The sequence below is a fragment of the Crinia signifera genome, chromosome 4 (genome assembly GCF_055691185.1).
Source record: "Crinia signifera chromosome 4, ASM5569118v1, whole genome shotgun sequence".
NCBI lineage: Eukaryota > Metazoa > Chordata > Amphibia > Anura > Myobatrachidae > Crinia > Crinia signifera.
This window is the reverse complement of record NC_139220.1, coordinates 117,069,778-117,084,550: the sequence shown is the minus strand read 5'-3', so window position 1 is coordinate 117,084,550 and position 14,773 is coordinate 117,069,778. Positions and strand designations below refer to the sequence as shown.

Below are 14,773 nucleotides of genomic sequence, written 5' to 3'. Positions count from 1 at the left end.
GGTTTTTGGAATAATTAGGATAATGGATATTTGGATAAGGGCTACTCAACCTGTACATGCACTAATGTGTTCTACCTGAAATGTAAATACATAGAAACACATAGAAACATGTAGGACAAGCATTGGCAAACTGTGGCCCACCAGCTGTTGTGAATCTACACATCCCAGCATGCATTGCCATAGTTATAGCATTCCCTGATAGCAAAACTGTGGCAAGGCATGATGGGACTTGTAGTTTCACAACAGCTGGAGGGCCATAATTTGGACATGCCTGATGTAGGATGGCTGCATCTGTGGCTCAAATATAAGAGGCAACAGTTAAGAATGTTATTTGATTCCTAATTTATTTGTCAAATTTTCTATACTGTCATGCAACCAGTATTCAGATGGCTGATAAACAATGTCTAGTTCGACACTCGGTAATGTTGACAGTAGGTCAACACCATATGTTTCATATACATGGTCAAAAGCTCGACACAAGTAAAATGTCAACATGGCTATAGTCAACACATGAAAAGGTCAACATGAGTTTTGGGGGGATTTTTTTTCCTTTTTTGAAATTTTTCATACTTTACCATCCACTTGTCCTCCATCTGGGAATGGTAAAGTGGCTGAAAAATGCAAGAGGAATGCGGTACACTAATTGGGGGTCCATGAGCTTTTTCCTTTAAAAAATGGAAAAAAGTCATGTGTACCTTTTTCGTATCAACCTTGTGCATGGCAATCTTTTGTTGTCGACCTAGACATTGTCGACCTACTAAACCACACAAAATGTTACCAGTGACACGAAGAACATTTGAGTTGAGTTCCCTAAATCTAATAATTACCCATTCACATGGCAAATGCCGGGCCGCACCCAGGATTTGGACACAGACACAGCACGCAGTCCCAGAAGCATCCTGGCATTTGCAATCTGTCACTGATTTAATTAGGGTTGGGGTGATGAGGTGCATCATTGGGGGTGGGGGAGCTGGCAGCGCTTGGAGCTAACACTGCCTCCCCCCTATAGTGTGAACGGGACCTGGGTTACCCATTCAAATCGCACAGCGACCCATGTCCAGCCCAAGATTAACTCTTCTTTTAACCAGGGTTGGAATGCCGGGTTGCTGGATCCGGGTATTTACATGAGGCCCTTTAACACTGCACGTCAACCTGGGTCGGACCCAGGTTGTTTGTGCAATGTGAAAGGGGTATCAGTGTTTTTTACATGATAAGTGTTAGTCCAATATCTTAAGTTTGATTTGAACCTTTTTTAAGAGTCTCATAAAACTTAATAACCCAAAGGTTAAAAGCAGCCTGGGTTTATCAGTTTTTGTTTTTTTTTAATCCACATAAAATAGTAAACCAGAGGGGGATTTCATTTCAACTTAAAGGTCACATGCCATGAGCAATAATAAATACATTTCTGCTGCATCTATTGTGTGCTTCAACCTTTTCATCCTGTCATTTAGACAGTAAAATACCTAACTCCTCCATACAGCTGATAAGGCCATTAAAATGTGTGTGATAGAAGCAGAAATATTCCAAAAGAGAAAATGAAGTGGTTTGTTTTTCTTCTGTGACATAGGGATGTAAAATAGATCAAACATGGCTCTACAGTATGTTTTAATCAAACTAATTAAATATTTTATAAAAACAAAATATAAATTGCACTTTATCATAACTACAGCCCAGGTCATAAAGTTATGTAGATGTCATCTGGAAGTACATGGGTGGTTTAAAGAGTCATTGCAGCCTGTTGCTCAAAGCCATTATTTGTGGTAACAGTCAGAGGGTGCCGGGGTCATGAATATTGCTGCATAACTCTTGAGACATCACACAGCCCCTCTGGCCTGATTCATTGATGGATGTGGCTATGCCTGCAATAGTGGCTGCTGTAAGAACCACAGAAAGGACAATATGGAAATACTAATGCCAGCCTTCCCCATATATGTTAGAGTGTGATGGAGACTGCAGGCTCTGGTCTATGTCTTTGGAAAGTGCAATTATATCTGTGGTTCTAAACACACCATCATTGGGGCAACATCATGTACAACACCATTGACACTTGCAACAGCTTATGGTATCCTCGTGTTCTCTTCTGAAATTCCTCTAAACATGACTTCTGTGGCTGTGGATTTGTGGATTCACTAACATGTCCACTTTTTTTTCTGCAAACACATCAAGTCACCTACCAGTTATCTGTCTGCGGTTGTGCCCCGGGAGCTATGTTGCAAGGGACTCTGGACACAACAGCAGTCTGTGCATATGGTCATGAAACGCAGTTTACAGTGATACTCACATTGGTAAACGTATGGCCAATAGTTAAAAGTTGTTAAACTGTATAGCTGAAAACTCCAGACTTTTAATATAAGCATGTGTATGGTTTAGCAGGCACTGAGCCATCAGCAAAGAGTCTGCTTCTTACTGGGTAGCATATGCATCTGATTTATTACTATACTAATTGTAACTGCATATATGATTATGCACAGATCTGCATTGGCCACATTTCCCCAAATAGGCCCTCACTGAACTTAGCTTGCATTAAAAACTGCCTCTTCCCAACCCACTTCTGACTCTTCATTTGTAGTGGATGAATCATGTAATTTGCGTACAATTCAGGATAACTGCATTTGAATGCGCTCATTATCTGAATATGCCTAGTTTAGATTTCTGCAAAATATGTTCCCCCTAACCAGCATAGGGGGAGTGTAAAAGAGAGGGAACTGAGAGGAGACAGTGACAGAGGGAGAGAGAGAGATAAGGGGAACTGTGAGAGAAGAGACAGTGATTGAAAGAGAGAGGGGGAGGAGGGAGAGAGAAAGAAAAGTTGAGAGAGAGAGAGATGGTTGTGAGAGGGCTAGTCTGTCCAATGCCTCACGGAGGTGCCGGGACTCCTGGTGTGTGTGTGTGTGTGGGTGGGTTACACAGCTGAATGCTGTGCAAGGCCTCCGGCTCCAAGCAGTATGTGGCTCCTGGCACTGTCAAGAAGTGATTTGGGGATCCCAGCTCCCAGCTGTATGCGGCTCCAGGCTACCACAAGAGTTAGTGCTCCCATGAGAGGTGGTATGTGGATCACAGCTCCTGCGATATGTAGTATGCAGGTCCCAGTTCCTGGCAGTATGCGAGACGGCTGTCTTTTATTCTAGCTATTTAATGTAAAAAAATTACCTTAAGACAGGGGGACATGTGCCTTGACTTCCAGATCTTGTGCAGGCATTTGCTTGCGTATCAGTCTCCAGTGACATTGCACTGCTGTATGAGGAGTCTGGTAGCTATATGACCAGTCTTAGCCATAAAAATAGCCACCATTTGCTTGACCATGCTGCACTTATATCAGAACTTCTGTGGTGACACACCTCCAACTGGGGTTCACTGGGCTGATGTCACCCAGCGTGCAGAAACGGTTCTCAGATCAAGCTTTTCATAGAGTATCAAGTGGATCCCAAGGAGATGCTTATCTTCTTCTCTAACTGGGCCACATTCACTCTTTTGTCCATCTCAACTATGGCCTGGATGGCAGCAACATTGTCTTTGGTGAAGGCAGACACATGTCAGCCACAGCACTCCTCATCTTCCAGTAATCTTCTACTGTGCTGAAATTCTAAACACCACTCAAACACAGTGGTTCGAGATTGTGCTTCCTTACCAAAAGCAACTTCCAATCAGTCAAAACTCTCCTGCTATCGAAAACCTCTTGAAGTCTTAGAAGACCATGGCTCTTCAAGGGCTTCTGTTGAGCTCCATAATAAATTCATGAAAGAAGTGAGCATGCTGACTTCTTCAATGTACAGTGCTGCTTATATATGATTCTGTGTCTTGGCATTTCACAAGAACTTTAATCATAGATTATAGTACACATCTAGATAGTCAAATTGTGTCTAATTTACCTATGCACTGCACATTCAGAAACATATTTATCTCTAGTAGTAATTCTTCTGCTAGGGCAATAATTGTTTAATTTTTTTTTCTGTAGGTGTTTTGGGGGAAATTTACCAATATGAAAAACCTAGTTTTTCGTATTGGTATTTCCCCTACGACTGCATACGACTGTTTTAGTCGTATGCAAAGTCGTGTTCCGGAGGGGAAATTACAAAGCAGTCAGATACGACTGCTTTGTAACCCTCCGATGGTGTAACAATTTGTATTAGCGGCACATATATACGGCTGCTAATACAAATTATTTCTAGCAGTCTGCACGGATCAGTCAGATCCGTGCAGGCTGCAGAGTGTAAAAAAAATTTAAAAAAAATAAATAAATGGAAAAAAAATCGGCGTGGGGTCCCCCCCACAGCCGAAACCAGCACCAGGCTGACAGAGCCTGGAGCCGGTAATTAAAAATCAGGGAACCCGACAAATAGGGGTTCCCTGATTTTTAACAACCAGCCCCAGGCTCCTGCTCTGGGGCTGGTTCCCAAAATACGGGGGACAAAATGACTAGGGGTCCCCCGTATTTTAAGAACCAGCCCCAGGCAAAACCAGCCAGCAGGGTAATGCCACAGCCGGGGGGAGACTTTTTATGCAAGTCCCCCCGGCCAAAGCATTCATCCCTACCGACCAGTCAGCCTGGCCAGGGGCCCTGGGGGAGTGGGGACCCCCCCAATGAAGGGGTCCCCCCCCTCCAGGACTTACCTGACCAGGCTGAAGCCTGGTACTGTCCCCGATGCCCCTGGGCGGTGGGCATCGGGCTGATTATGGTGTAAAAAAAAGATAAAACTATTGTTTTTTACTGTGGCACTACAAGTGCCAGCAAGCCTCCCCAGCAAGCTGGGACTTGGAGAACCACAAGTCCCAGCCTGCTGGGCATTAAAGGGCCCGCTGGCACTTATAGTTCCACAGTTAAAAAATAAGTGCACAAAACACACTGACACACATTTGAAATAAAAGTTTAATACACACATCACAAACACACTGATACTTACCTATCTTGATCCCGTCGGTAGGTCGCTGGCTCCGGTGTCGGCGGCTCCAGTGTCGGCGGCTCCGGGTCGGCGGCTCTGAGGTCGGCGTCCTGTCTGAAGAAAATCCATGTTGGACCTGTGGAAGTAAATCCTACTCACCAGGTCCTCCATGGATGGTCTTCTGTCTTCTCTCTTCTTTTCCAGGACTTTATTCTTTCTCTTCTGTCTTCTTCTTTGTTTACGCGCTGCCGGCTGTCGGGACTTTCAGAGCTGGAGAGATGTTGCCTCCTCGACGTCTGGACTAAGAATGAATTCTAGCCAATCAGGAGCCGCCTAGTGGCCAATCAGGAGCCAGTAAAGTCGGCTCCTGATTGGTTAGAATTGTGGTTCTCCAAGTCCCAGCTTGCTGGGGAGGCTTGCTGGCACTTGTAGTGCCACAGTAAAAAACAATAGTTTTATCTTTTTTTTACACCATAATCAGCCCGATGCCCACCGCCCAGGGGCATCGGGGACAGTACCAGGCTTCAGCCTGGTCAGGTAAGTCCTGGAGGGGGGGGACCCCTTCATTGGGGGGGTCCCCACTCCCCCAGGGCCCCTGGCCAGGCTGACTGGTCGGTAGGGATGAATACTTTGGCCGGGGGGACTTGCATAAAAAGTCTCCCCCCGGCTGTGGCATTACCCTGCTGGCTGGTTTTGCCTGGGGCTGGTTCTTAAAATACGGGGGACCCCTAGTCATTTTGTCCCCCGTATTTTGGGAACCAGCCCCAGAGCAGGAGCCTGGGGCTGGTTGTTAAAAATCAGGGAACCCCTATTTGTTGGATTCCCTGATTTTTAATTACCGGCTCCAGGCTCTGTCAGCCTGGTGCTGGTTATGGCTGTGGGGGGGACCCCATGCCGTTTTTTTTTTTTTTTTTTATTTAATTTTTCTATTTTTTTACACTGAAGCCTGCACGGATCTGACTGATCCGTGCAGGCTTAAAGCAAATAGAACAGTAAAATGGTGTTCTATTTTCCTGTCATATTTGCGTGGGTGTTTCACACCACTTAGCAGCCGTATTATCAGTACGGCTGCTTAGTACATCAGGAACCACCATTCTTTTGAATGGTGATTTCTGTCGTATTCTATCGATGGTGTAGACATTCGTATTTGTAAATACAAATACGAATGTTCCATCTTTAGGAATACGAATTGTTGTATTTTTGGGATTGTAAATCCCGAAAATACAAATTCGTAAAAAAAAAGGTGTATTTCTCCCTACGAATACACCTTTTTTCTACGAATACATTTTGGTAAATGTCCCCCTTTATGTCTATCAATGTATAAGAGAAATTAGCAATATTCTCTTTAATATAGGCTGCAAAGGTTAATTTCCTTTCACTACTAATTAGCAAGGAATAGCCTAGCACTAGTTTTATGGGTATCTTCTGAAACACCTAGTTCCACAGTTTTTGTGTAAAAAAAAATTCTACTACCAAAAGTATGAATCTCTGCATCCATCAACACACAGGTTAAAAAACCTGTGTTTATGTTTATTTACACCATACGGGCCACAATCTGTTTAGTTTATGAGTTTTGGCAGTCTTGCCCTAAAGCAGCATATAGGTCTGTGTGTTGGGGCCACTTGAAAACCAAGCATATAAAAAGTAACCAACAGCTTCCACAAAGGTAATAAAATGTACTCATTCCACCTACTTCGGTGTTGGTTCAGCTTACAGTTGAATTGGTGCTGCCACCATAAAGCCATATTTTAAGAATTTTCTAGGGTGGCTTTTAGTTCCCATTCTTCCCCTGCATACCTCAAAATAAATTACACAACTCTAAAATTATGTTTTTTTTATTCACTACTAAGTACAGTATATATACGTTTATATGTAAGAGTTTTTATATATATTTCATATGAATCAGAAAACACAATAAGGAGACGTATAAATCTGAAATTAGTAGAAGGTACCCTTTATATACTACTATTTGTAACTAAATTTAGGAGTCCTTTAAAATATGTTGCTTTAAATGAACAAGATGGAGAACATTTACATTCTTTACCTTTACTATCTGGAAAAACTTCCTTCGGTCTTGACTGCTGACAAGCCTGTCACAGAACACTCTATAGACCTCATGAATCCAAAGTCTCATTAATTTCTGAGTTCCTTCGGCACTCTGGTGTACTTGACTGGGTTTCAAAAGTATGATTCCCTAAGCAGAATATGTGACATTTAGTTACTTTAATTAGTTCTCAAACTGTTGAGGTCCGTTACATTAAAAATGTAAACATAACTTAATACAAAATGTAAAATAAATGTATTCACTGTATGCAATCCATTCTCAAAAAAAAAACCAACATGTTAAGTTGATAATTTGGGATATTAATATTCTTTACTTTAAAATGTTTTTATCATTAACAATTTACTAAATATAACATAAATAAATTACTATTACGATTTACCAGTACTTTTCTACACAGCAATTTGCGAGAATGCTTAATACTTTAAAATTCTTTTCTACAGTGCAGTTTCAAACACTTTATTTTGTATCTTTGGCTTCCTTATATATTTTGAGACTTCCTGTATTTCAACTTTCCAGTATCACTTTGTAACTCATTCTCTTAAAAGTGAGATTCCTTGTTTGAGGATTGTGTTATAATGGAATTTTGAGGATTTGAAAGAGGCTCAGATGTGTACTCCTACAAGCAATGTCTGTTTCATGATGAATATTTTTGACCTTTGCATCGTCATTTTTGTTTTCATAAATAGAAACTCCAAATGGAAAATAGATTTCAGGGTAATTTCATTCTGTGTATATAACATTTCTTTCAATAAATGCCATACCCACACAGATGTGTTAGATATAAAAACTAACACTTAGAAATAGTTTCTAATGAACTTTTTGAGCCTAGCAGATTATTGTTAGGGGAATATTGCTCTTGAGACCACTAGGAGAATCAGCATTTGGGTAGTTCTATGCTGTGGACCCTTTTTCTATTTGGGTAGTTTTGTTTACCATTACTTCTTTGCATAATGTACTTTAGAAAATATGCATAACAGTACTTAATGCTCTATTGAGGCTGTTATGCTGTAATAATAACTTTTTTGGGTGATTCTATTGTTTTCAATGGAATGATAAGTGCCCCTTTTTGTACCCCCTTTAATGATCACAATTAACACACCCAAATTAGACAGGGTTTATTTGTGTAAAGTGGAAAAACACAAATAAACTAATAGGTGTGTTGGGGAAGTGCTGTTTGGGTGGCAAAACCACTGACTTTTTGCACATTTCAGTGCGCCGGGTTGTGCTTGCTGAAATTTGTCTGTCAAACCTAATGTGAGCTAGAAACAGCCATCAGCAGGTTAACCATCTATGGTCACCACTGTTGTTGTCATTGGCAGTTAATATTGATGGCATAAAACCATTAGCGCGGATTGATGTTCTCCACCCATTGATGGCAATCCCTGATGTGGAGAATGTCAGATGATGACCTAATCAGGGGGATAAGCTTAGTGGGCTACTGGAGGTGGGCTATGCTCTATTGCTGAGAAAAAAAAATCTTTGATATCTGACTGCCATAAATGGTGATGAATCTTTGGCAAATAATCAGTGTTAACTATTGATGATCGATGACCATCCCTGCTGTAAGATATAAACTAGCACAGGACATGTGGTCTCCCATTATGGAGGCATTATGCACCAAGCAAATGAAGGTCTTTTTAACAGAAAGGGCAGACTCATTGGATACATTCAAAAAAGGGATAAAGAAATGTCTAGCAGAAAGAAGTATACATGGCTACAACCATAATTTATAGAGCACTTTAGTGCACTCAACAACAAATAGGGAAACTTTTACGGGTCGCATGAGGTTGCTGCCTATATGGACAATAGCCTCATCAGGGTCCTTTACACTGCAGGAGCTCTTTTCAGTTTCAATTTGATAGAATTATGTATTTTTTCAACCTCAACAACTATGTTTCTATGTTACCATCTGCTATATGCATGTGTGAACTTGCATCTGCTTCTCAGTTGTGTACTTGGGAGTTATGTCACTTGAGAGACTACACACAGTGGTCCTGATTCTTTAATGGATAAAACATGTGCACTGCAGGTGGGGCTGATGTAACATGTGCACAGAGAGTTAGATTGCGGTGGGGTTTTTACTTCAAACTGATATCTATATTGCAGTGTAAAAATAAAGCCTATATTTACCCTGCACAGAAACAAAATAACACCACCCAAATTTAACTTGCTCTACATATGTTACATCAGCCCCACCTGCAGTGCACATTTTTTCTTCCATTAGAGAGAGGGAATTTGCTTTTGCGAATGAACCAGATTCTGGCCCATTGGCCCTTATTCTATTAAACTTGCAAGGCTGCAAATTTTGCGGCCTTGCAAGTCCACCAGACGCCACCCACATGGCCGCCCCCCCTCGCACGGTGCAATTCCCTGTAGGCATGAGAATGGATGATTTTCATAATTTGCAGCCTTGCGTGTGGGCACAAAATCATTTGATGGTCACTGACCATCAAATGATTTTGGAAGTGTCTCTGATCTGCAGGTGCCCTGTGTGTGAAGTGGGCAGGCAGCGGACATCCGCTGATATCAGCTGCCTGCCCCCCCCACCATAAGAATGCCAATTACCATGAGAATGCCTTGCATTTTCATTGGAATGCCCATGAAACGCTGGGCGAATCCGCCTCCCCGCCACCCCCCACCCGCACTGTTGTGTGCAAGCGCCCAGCGAATAATCTATTTGCCATGGCCGCTCGCATACAGTGGCTGCACATGTGCATAATTGACTATGCGCATTTGCGGTCGCATAACTTTTCTCCCCTGCGTGAACACGCAGGGGAGCATGTCAATCAGAATAAGGGCTATTATTTCTGCATTGCATCTGCTTCTGTTTGTAAATGAGGGACATGAAACCTAAAGTTTCTTGATAAAGTTTACAGGCATCCACTATATGTGCGGCAGCATCGGGGTAACTACTACCACTGTTTAGTTTCCACTAGTTACAGTGAGTGGTGAAGGAAAAGTTAGACTTGGTCACCATGCTGAGGCTCTGGGTTTCGCACTTCTGAAGATGTCTCAGATCCTCTTATAAGTGTAGAGTGGACAGATCAGAATCTGAAATTACCAGACCCTCCTTAAATTTACAGCTGTTCAAAAATTAAACAATACACAAATTAACACAAATTATTAAATCAACTTCTTCAGCTTTAATATTCAGGAAGGGGTTTTGTTACCTGTATAACTCTGGAGAAATCCCTCAAACTGAACACATAGTGAGATCTTGAAGGCATAGGAAGAAATGTTAGCGACACTTGTCTGTACAGATCCATTGTGGCCCACACAAGTATCTGCAGAATACATTTTGAAAAAGGCCATTACTAGCTATTTCTTCAATAGAAAATGTACCTCGGTCAACACAAAAACAGTTCAAGATGTGTCATTTCACAGATGGCTGATGTACTAATGCTGAAGATCACAGGCAGTTAAACAAACTTAAATGACACAGACAATGTCATGAAATCAAACAGCATTTCAGCTTTAATAAAATATATATTTTTTTATTTAGAAGGTTAAGTACACCTCTTTATATTTGCACAAAAAAAAAGAGAAAAAAAAAACATATTGCTCTAAAAATACTATTTTGTATTGGCTAAATATGAACATGCTGTCTTAATGTGTGGTGTCCTTGGTTTGCCAAGGAGAGTGAGAGAAATTTCAAAAGGAAATCTCCAGCAGCTTTTAATGCTTGCCCTTTGATCATGTACATTTTACAGTCCCTGCAAAGTACCAATTTGACTAGTTCTCTCTGTTGATATTTAATGACCTGGATGCAGAAAATGTATTATGAAGTAAATGATGAAAAGAAACAACAATCTACCTACATAGTGATTTTCTTTAGGCAGCAGGTTGGTGTGAGCATTTTAGACACTCACATTTATTTTATTTTCAGCTGAGATAACCTCAAAGTATTTGTATTCGGCTGGATGCTGGAACGTGGAGATATTCATTGTTTCTATCATTGAATTTTATTACACTTATACTTAACAAAGTATAAAACATACTAAATCATGAATAAAAAAAAAGTTAACACCAATAAAGTAAAACTGTAAAATAAAACATTATAGATTAAATATATAAGATTTTACAGAATGAGGGTCAATAAATGTACTACAGTATATAAACTGTAAAATAATAGTGATAAAAATGGCTTTGGCTCATAGAGTGTTGGTGGAACCCATCAAAGATGGAGTTCCTGTACTACAAAGGCCTATTTTACATCAATGAAAAAACAAGTCAATAGATGACCAAGGATAAAGGGTTTCGGGCACATTTGAATAATAAATGAATAAATTAAAAATGTACTTTTATTTGAAAGGCTAAAATAACAAAGGTCACAATTAGTGAAGAGCGAAAATTATTGTGTAACTGTTTCTCCGTAGTGTTTTATTTCCAAACATCTATAATTCACACAATGTGTTTGGTTCAGTGCATGGGATAGATCAATGGAGAAGCACAGTTTTTAAAACAAAATCACTGAATCTCAAATGTCCACAATTAATAATTTTGTATAAAATAGATGTCACAGTCCTTCAATGCAGTGCACAAATAAGAGAGTGTCTGGTGGAATGATTTGATGATTTATCAATATACAAAAACTAGTGATAAATAGGATAATTTGAAAGTACTCCTCGAAGGGACATATGGTGCTTCTGCTGTCTAGAAAAATTGGTGTCACTGTTTATAAGCATCCAGGTGAAACACATGGCAGTGAGTGGAACGCATCTGACATGCTTCCCACTTTTGACCGCGGCCCCCATACCTCCGGTCGTGGGCTCTATTCTATAACACGGCAGTTAGCATGAAATGGTGGGTAATACAACTGAACACCATACTTAATGTTCTTATTGCTCCTACCCTATGCTATTGCAATTACCGTGGCCCCTGTACTTCCGGTCGAGGGCTCTGTCCAATTAAACACATTGTGTATATCACATTTGGATCATAGACCGGGTGGATATAAAACATTACAGAGAAACTGTTACACAATCATTTTCGCCCTTCAATAATTGTGACCTTTAAATTGTCAAATTATTGGAGATTAATATCATAGATTTTTATTTATGTTAGTATATCTTTCTGTGTATGTGTATATATATATATACAGTATATATATATATAGAGAGAGAGAGGGACTGGCACTCCGTTGAGTCAGGGGTGGTAGGGCCTTGGTGCACTGTATTCCTGGTCTCCCAGGCAGGATATAGAGCAAGCTGATGCAGGCACTCGTAGGGCTTTGTAATCCGCGGAAACAAACTGGACACAAGGGTCTAACAGTAGTGATGCAACGTTTCAAGCATTTACTTGCTTTTCGTCAGGCTTACCTACGAGTGCCTGCATCAGCTTGCTCTATATATATATATATATATATATATATATATATATCCCGCACATTTTTGTCTTGAAAAAAGAAGTAAACCGATTTCTGAAACGTTGACCCACCATCGTTGTGTTATTGACAAGCCCGTGAGAGTGCCAGACCCTGCCAAGCTATATATATATAATGTTTTCATGAAAAGAGCACTCACCAGTCTTCATATTATAGCCAATCAGTGAAAAAACTTTAATACATCACCATGTCAACTCATTCGCATGTCGACGTTTCGGGCTGATGTTAGCCCTTTGTCAAGACCACTCACAGTGAAGGAAACACCATGAATATGAAGACTGTGAGTGCTCTTTTCATGAAAACATTATGTAGTGGCTATACCCCTGGGACTCTTTAGCCTAAAGAGTTGCACAACTGCTGTTGGAATTGGAGGATTGCGAGTGCTAGCATCCTATACACCGTGTGTGTATACTGGACTGTATATATATATATATATATATAATGCTTGCAGAGAGAAACGCACACCACTCCTTAGATTATCGAGTGCCAGGTCAAAAAACAATAATATAGTCATATATCAAGGCACCCAGCAGAGTATCAATGATAGGACCGGCACCTCAATTGAATGAAAAAAGGTCACAGGTTTATTTCATATGAAGCATGGGTAAAAGGCCATGTTACCTCTTCCACGGGCAGCACGCATACAGGCAGACTTTCAAATAGGCATAAATACCAAAAAATGCAGCTTGAAGTGACCGTGGGACTGATTCACCCTGACGGGCCGTTTCGGCGTGTGAACGCCTTTCTCAAAGGGTTGCACCCTTTGAGAAAGGCGTTCACACGCCGAAACGGCCCGTCAGGGTGAATCAGTCCCACGGTCACTTCAAGCTGCATTTTTTGGTATTTATGCCTATTTGAAAGTCTGCCTGTATGCGTGCTGCCCGTGGAAGAGGTAACATGGCCTTTTACCCATGCTTCATATGAAATAAACCTGTGACCTTTTTTCATTCAATTGAGGTGCCGGTCCTATCATTGATACTCTGCTGGGTGCCTTGATATATGACTATATATATATATATATCTGTATTTGCTGGCGTATTAGACTACTTTTTTCCCCTGAAAAACATGCCTCGAAGTAGGAGGGTCATCTTATAAGCCGGGTGCACTTATATAACAAACTCTATATTTTGAGTGGAAATGTTGGGGGGTCGTGTTATACACCCAGTATATGGGATGCAGTTAAAATCCCGGCGGTCGGGATCCCGGCGTTCAGAATCCCGACGCCGGAATCCCGACCGCCGAAATCCCAACACATTCTCCCTCCGTCGGTGTCCACGACACCCCTGGAGGGAGAATAAATTTGTGTGCCGGGCGTAGCGAGGCACCGGGCCCGCTGCGTGGCGAGCGCAGCGAGCCCGCAAGGGGGGGCGATCCACGTCCCCCCCTTGTCGGCATTTCGGCTGTCGGGATTCCGGCGGCGGGATTCTGAACGTCGGGATCCTGACCGCCAGGATTCAGTACTGAATCCCAGTATATATATATATATATATATATATATATATATATATGTATAGACTTCTTTGGGCGCCGGGCACACCACCAAATGTTTGCAGCTTGTTGGGTGCCTTCATCAAAGGGAGATGTAGACGATAGAAGGACGCGGCACTCCAGACCAATCTCAAAAAGGAATAACTTTTATTGTGCTCAGCAACGTTTCAATACGGGTGTGGAGCCTGAAGAAAATACACACCCGTATTGAAACGTTGCTGAGCACAATAAAAGTTATTCCTTTTTGAGATTGGTCTGGAGTGCCGCGTCCTTCTATCATCTATATATAGATATATAGATATATATATATATCTATATATCTATATATATATATATATAGATATATATATATATCTATATATCTAGCAATCTTCGGTATCCGGCACTCCTCGTTGCTGATAGACAATACTTTAGGGTGCCTTCCTCTGGTGAAGGATAACTCCTGCCCAATATAGTATACAGAATCGGGGCGGCACTCCAATAAATGCAATAAACCAAAAAACTTTTTAGTTTTTAATGGTGCAGGTGATGGCAACGTTTCGGGGCAGCGCCCCTTTCTCAAGCCGGAAAATACAACAAGATGGTGCAAGCGAAAAAACAAAGTGTTTAAATACCTTAAAACAAACATGTGACGCCTTCTCCCCTTCCTCCTCCGTGCAGCGTGCTTCCTCCCGGTCCGCTCCGTCTCCCGTCCGCTCTCACCCGACTGGTGACGTCAGCGGAACTGCGGGGTCAGCTGAGCCGCTCTGAGTGTCGGGGGTGGCGTGACCTCCGTTACCTAGGTAGCGGATTAAAACAATAACAAACATTTAGCACATAAATAATCAAACATCGTGTATGAAACCACTGAGCATGTGTGTTTATGACTAATATCGAGCATGTGTTACTAATGCAGCCAACGAAGGCTTGCATTTCTGTATCAGACCCCTATTATAGGGGATGCGTGAAAGCTGGGGA

At 41.5% G+C, this 14,773-nt stretch overlaps 1 protein-coding gene across 1 annotated transcript in view; it reads right to left on the bottom strand.

Annotated features, from left to right (window-relative positions):
* The window catches only part of LOC146074345 (dynein axonemal heavy chain 3-like), a 1,013,923-nt gene that overhangs the window by 270,309 nt on the left and 728,841 nt on the right, over window positions 1-14,773 (bottom strand). Inside the window, 2 exon segments of the mRNA XM_083182299.1 lie at window positions 6,925-7,074; window positions 10,116-10,229. Of these exon segments, the coding sequence (XP_083038425.1) occupies window positions 6,925-7,074; window positions 10,116-10,229 (264 nt within the window).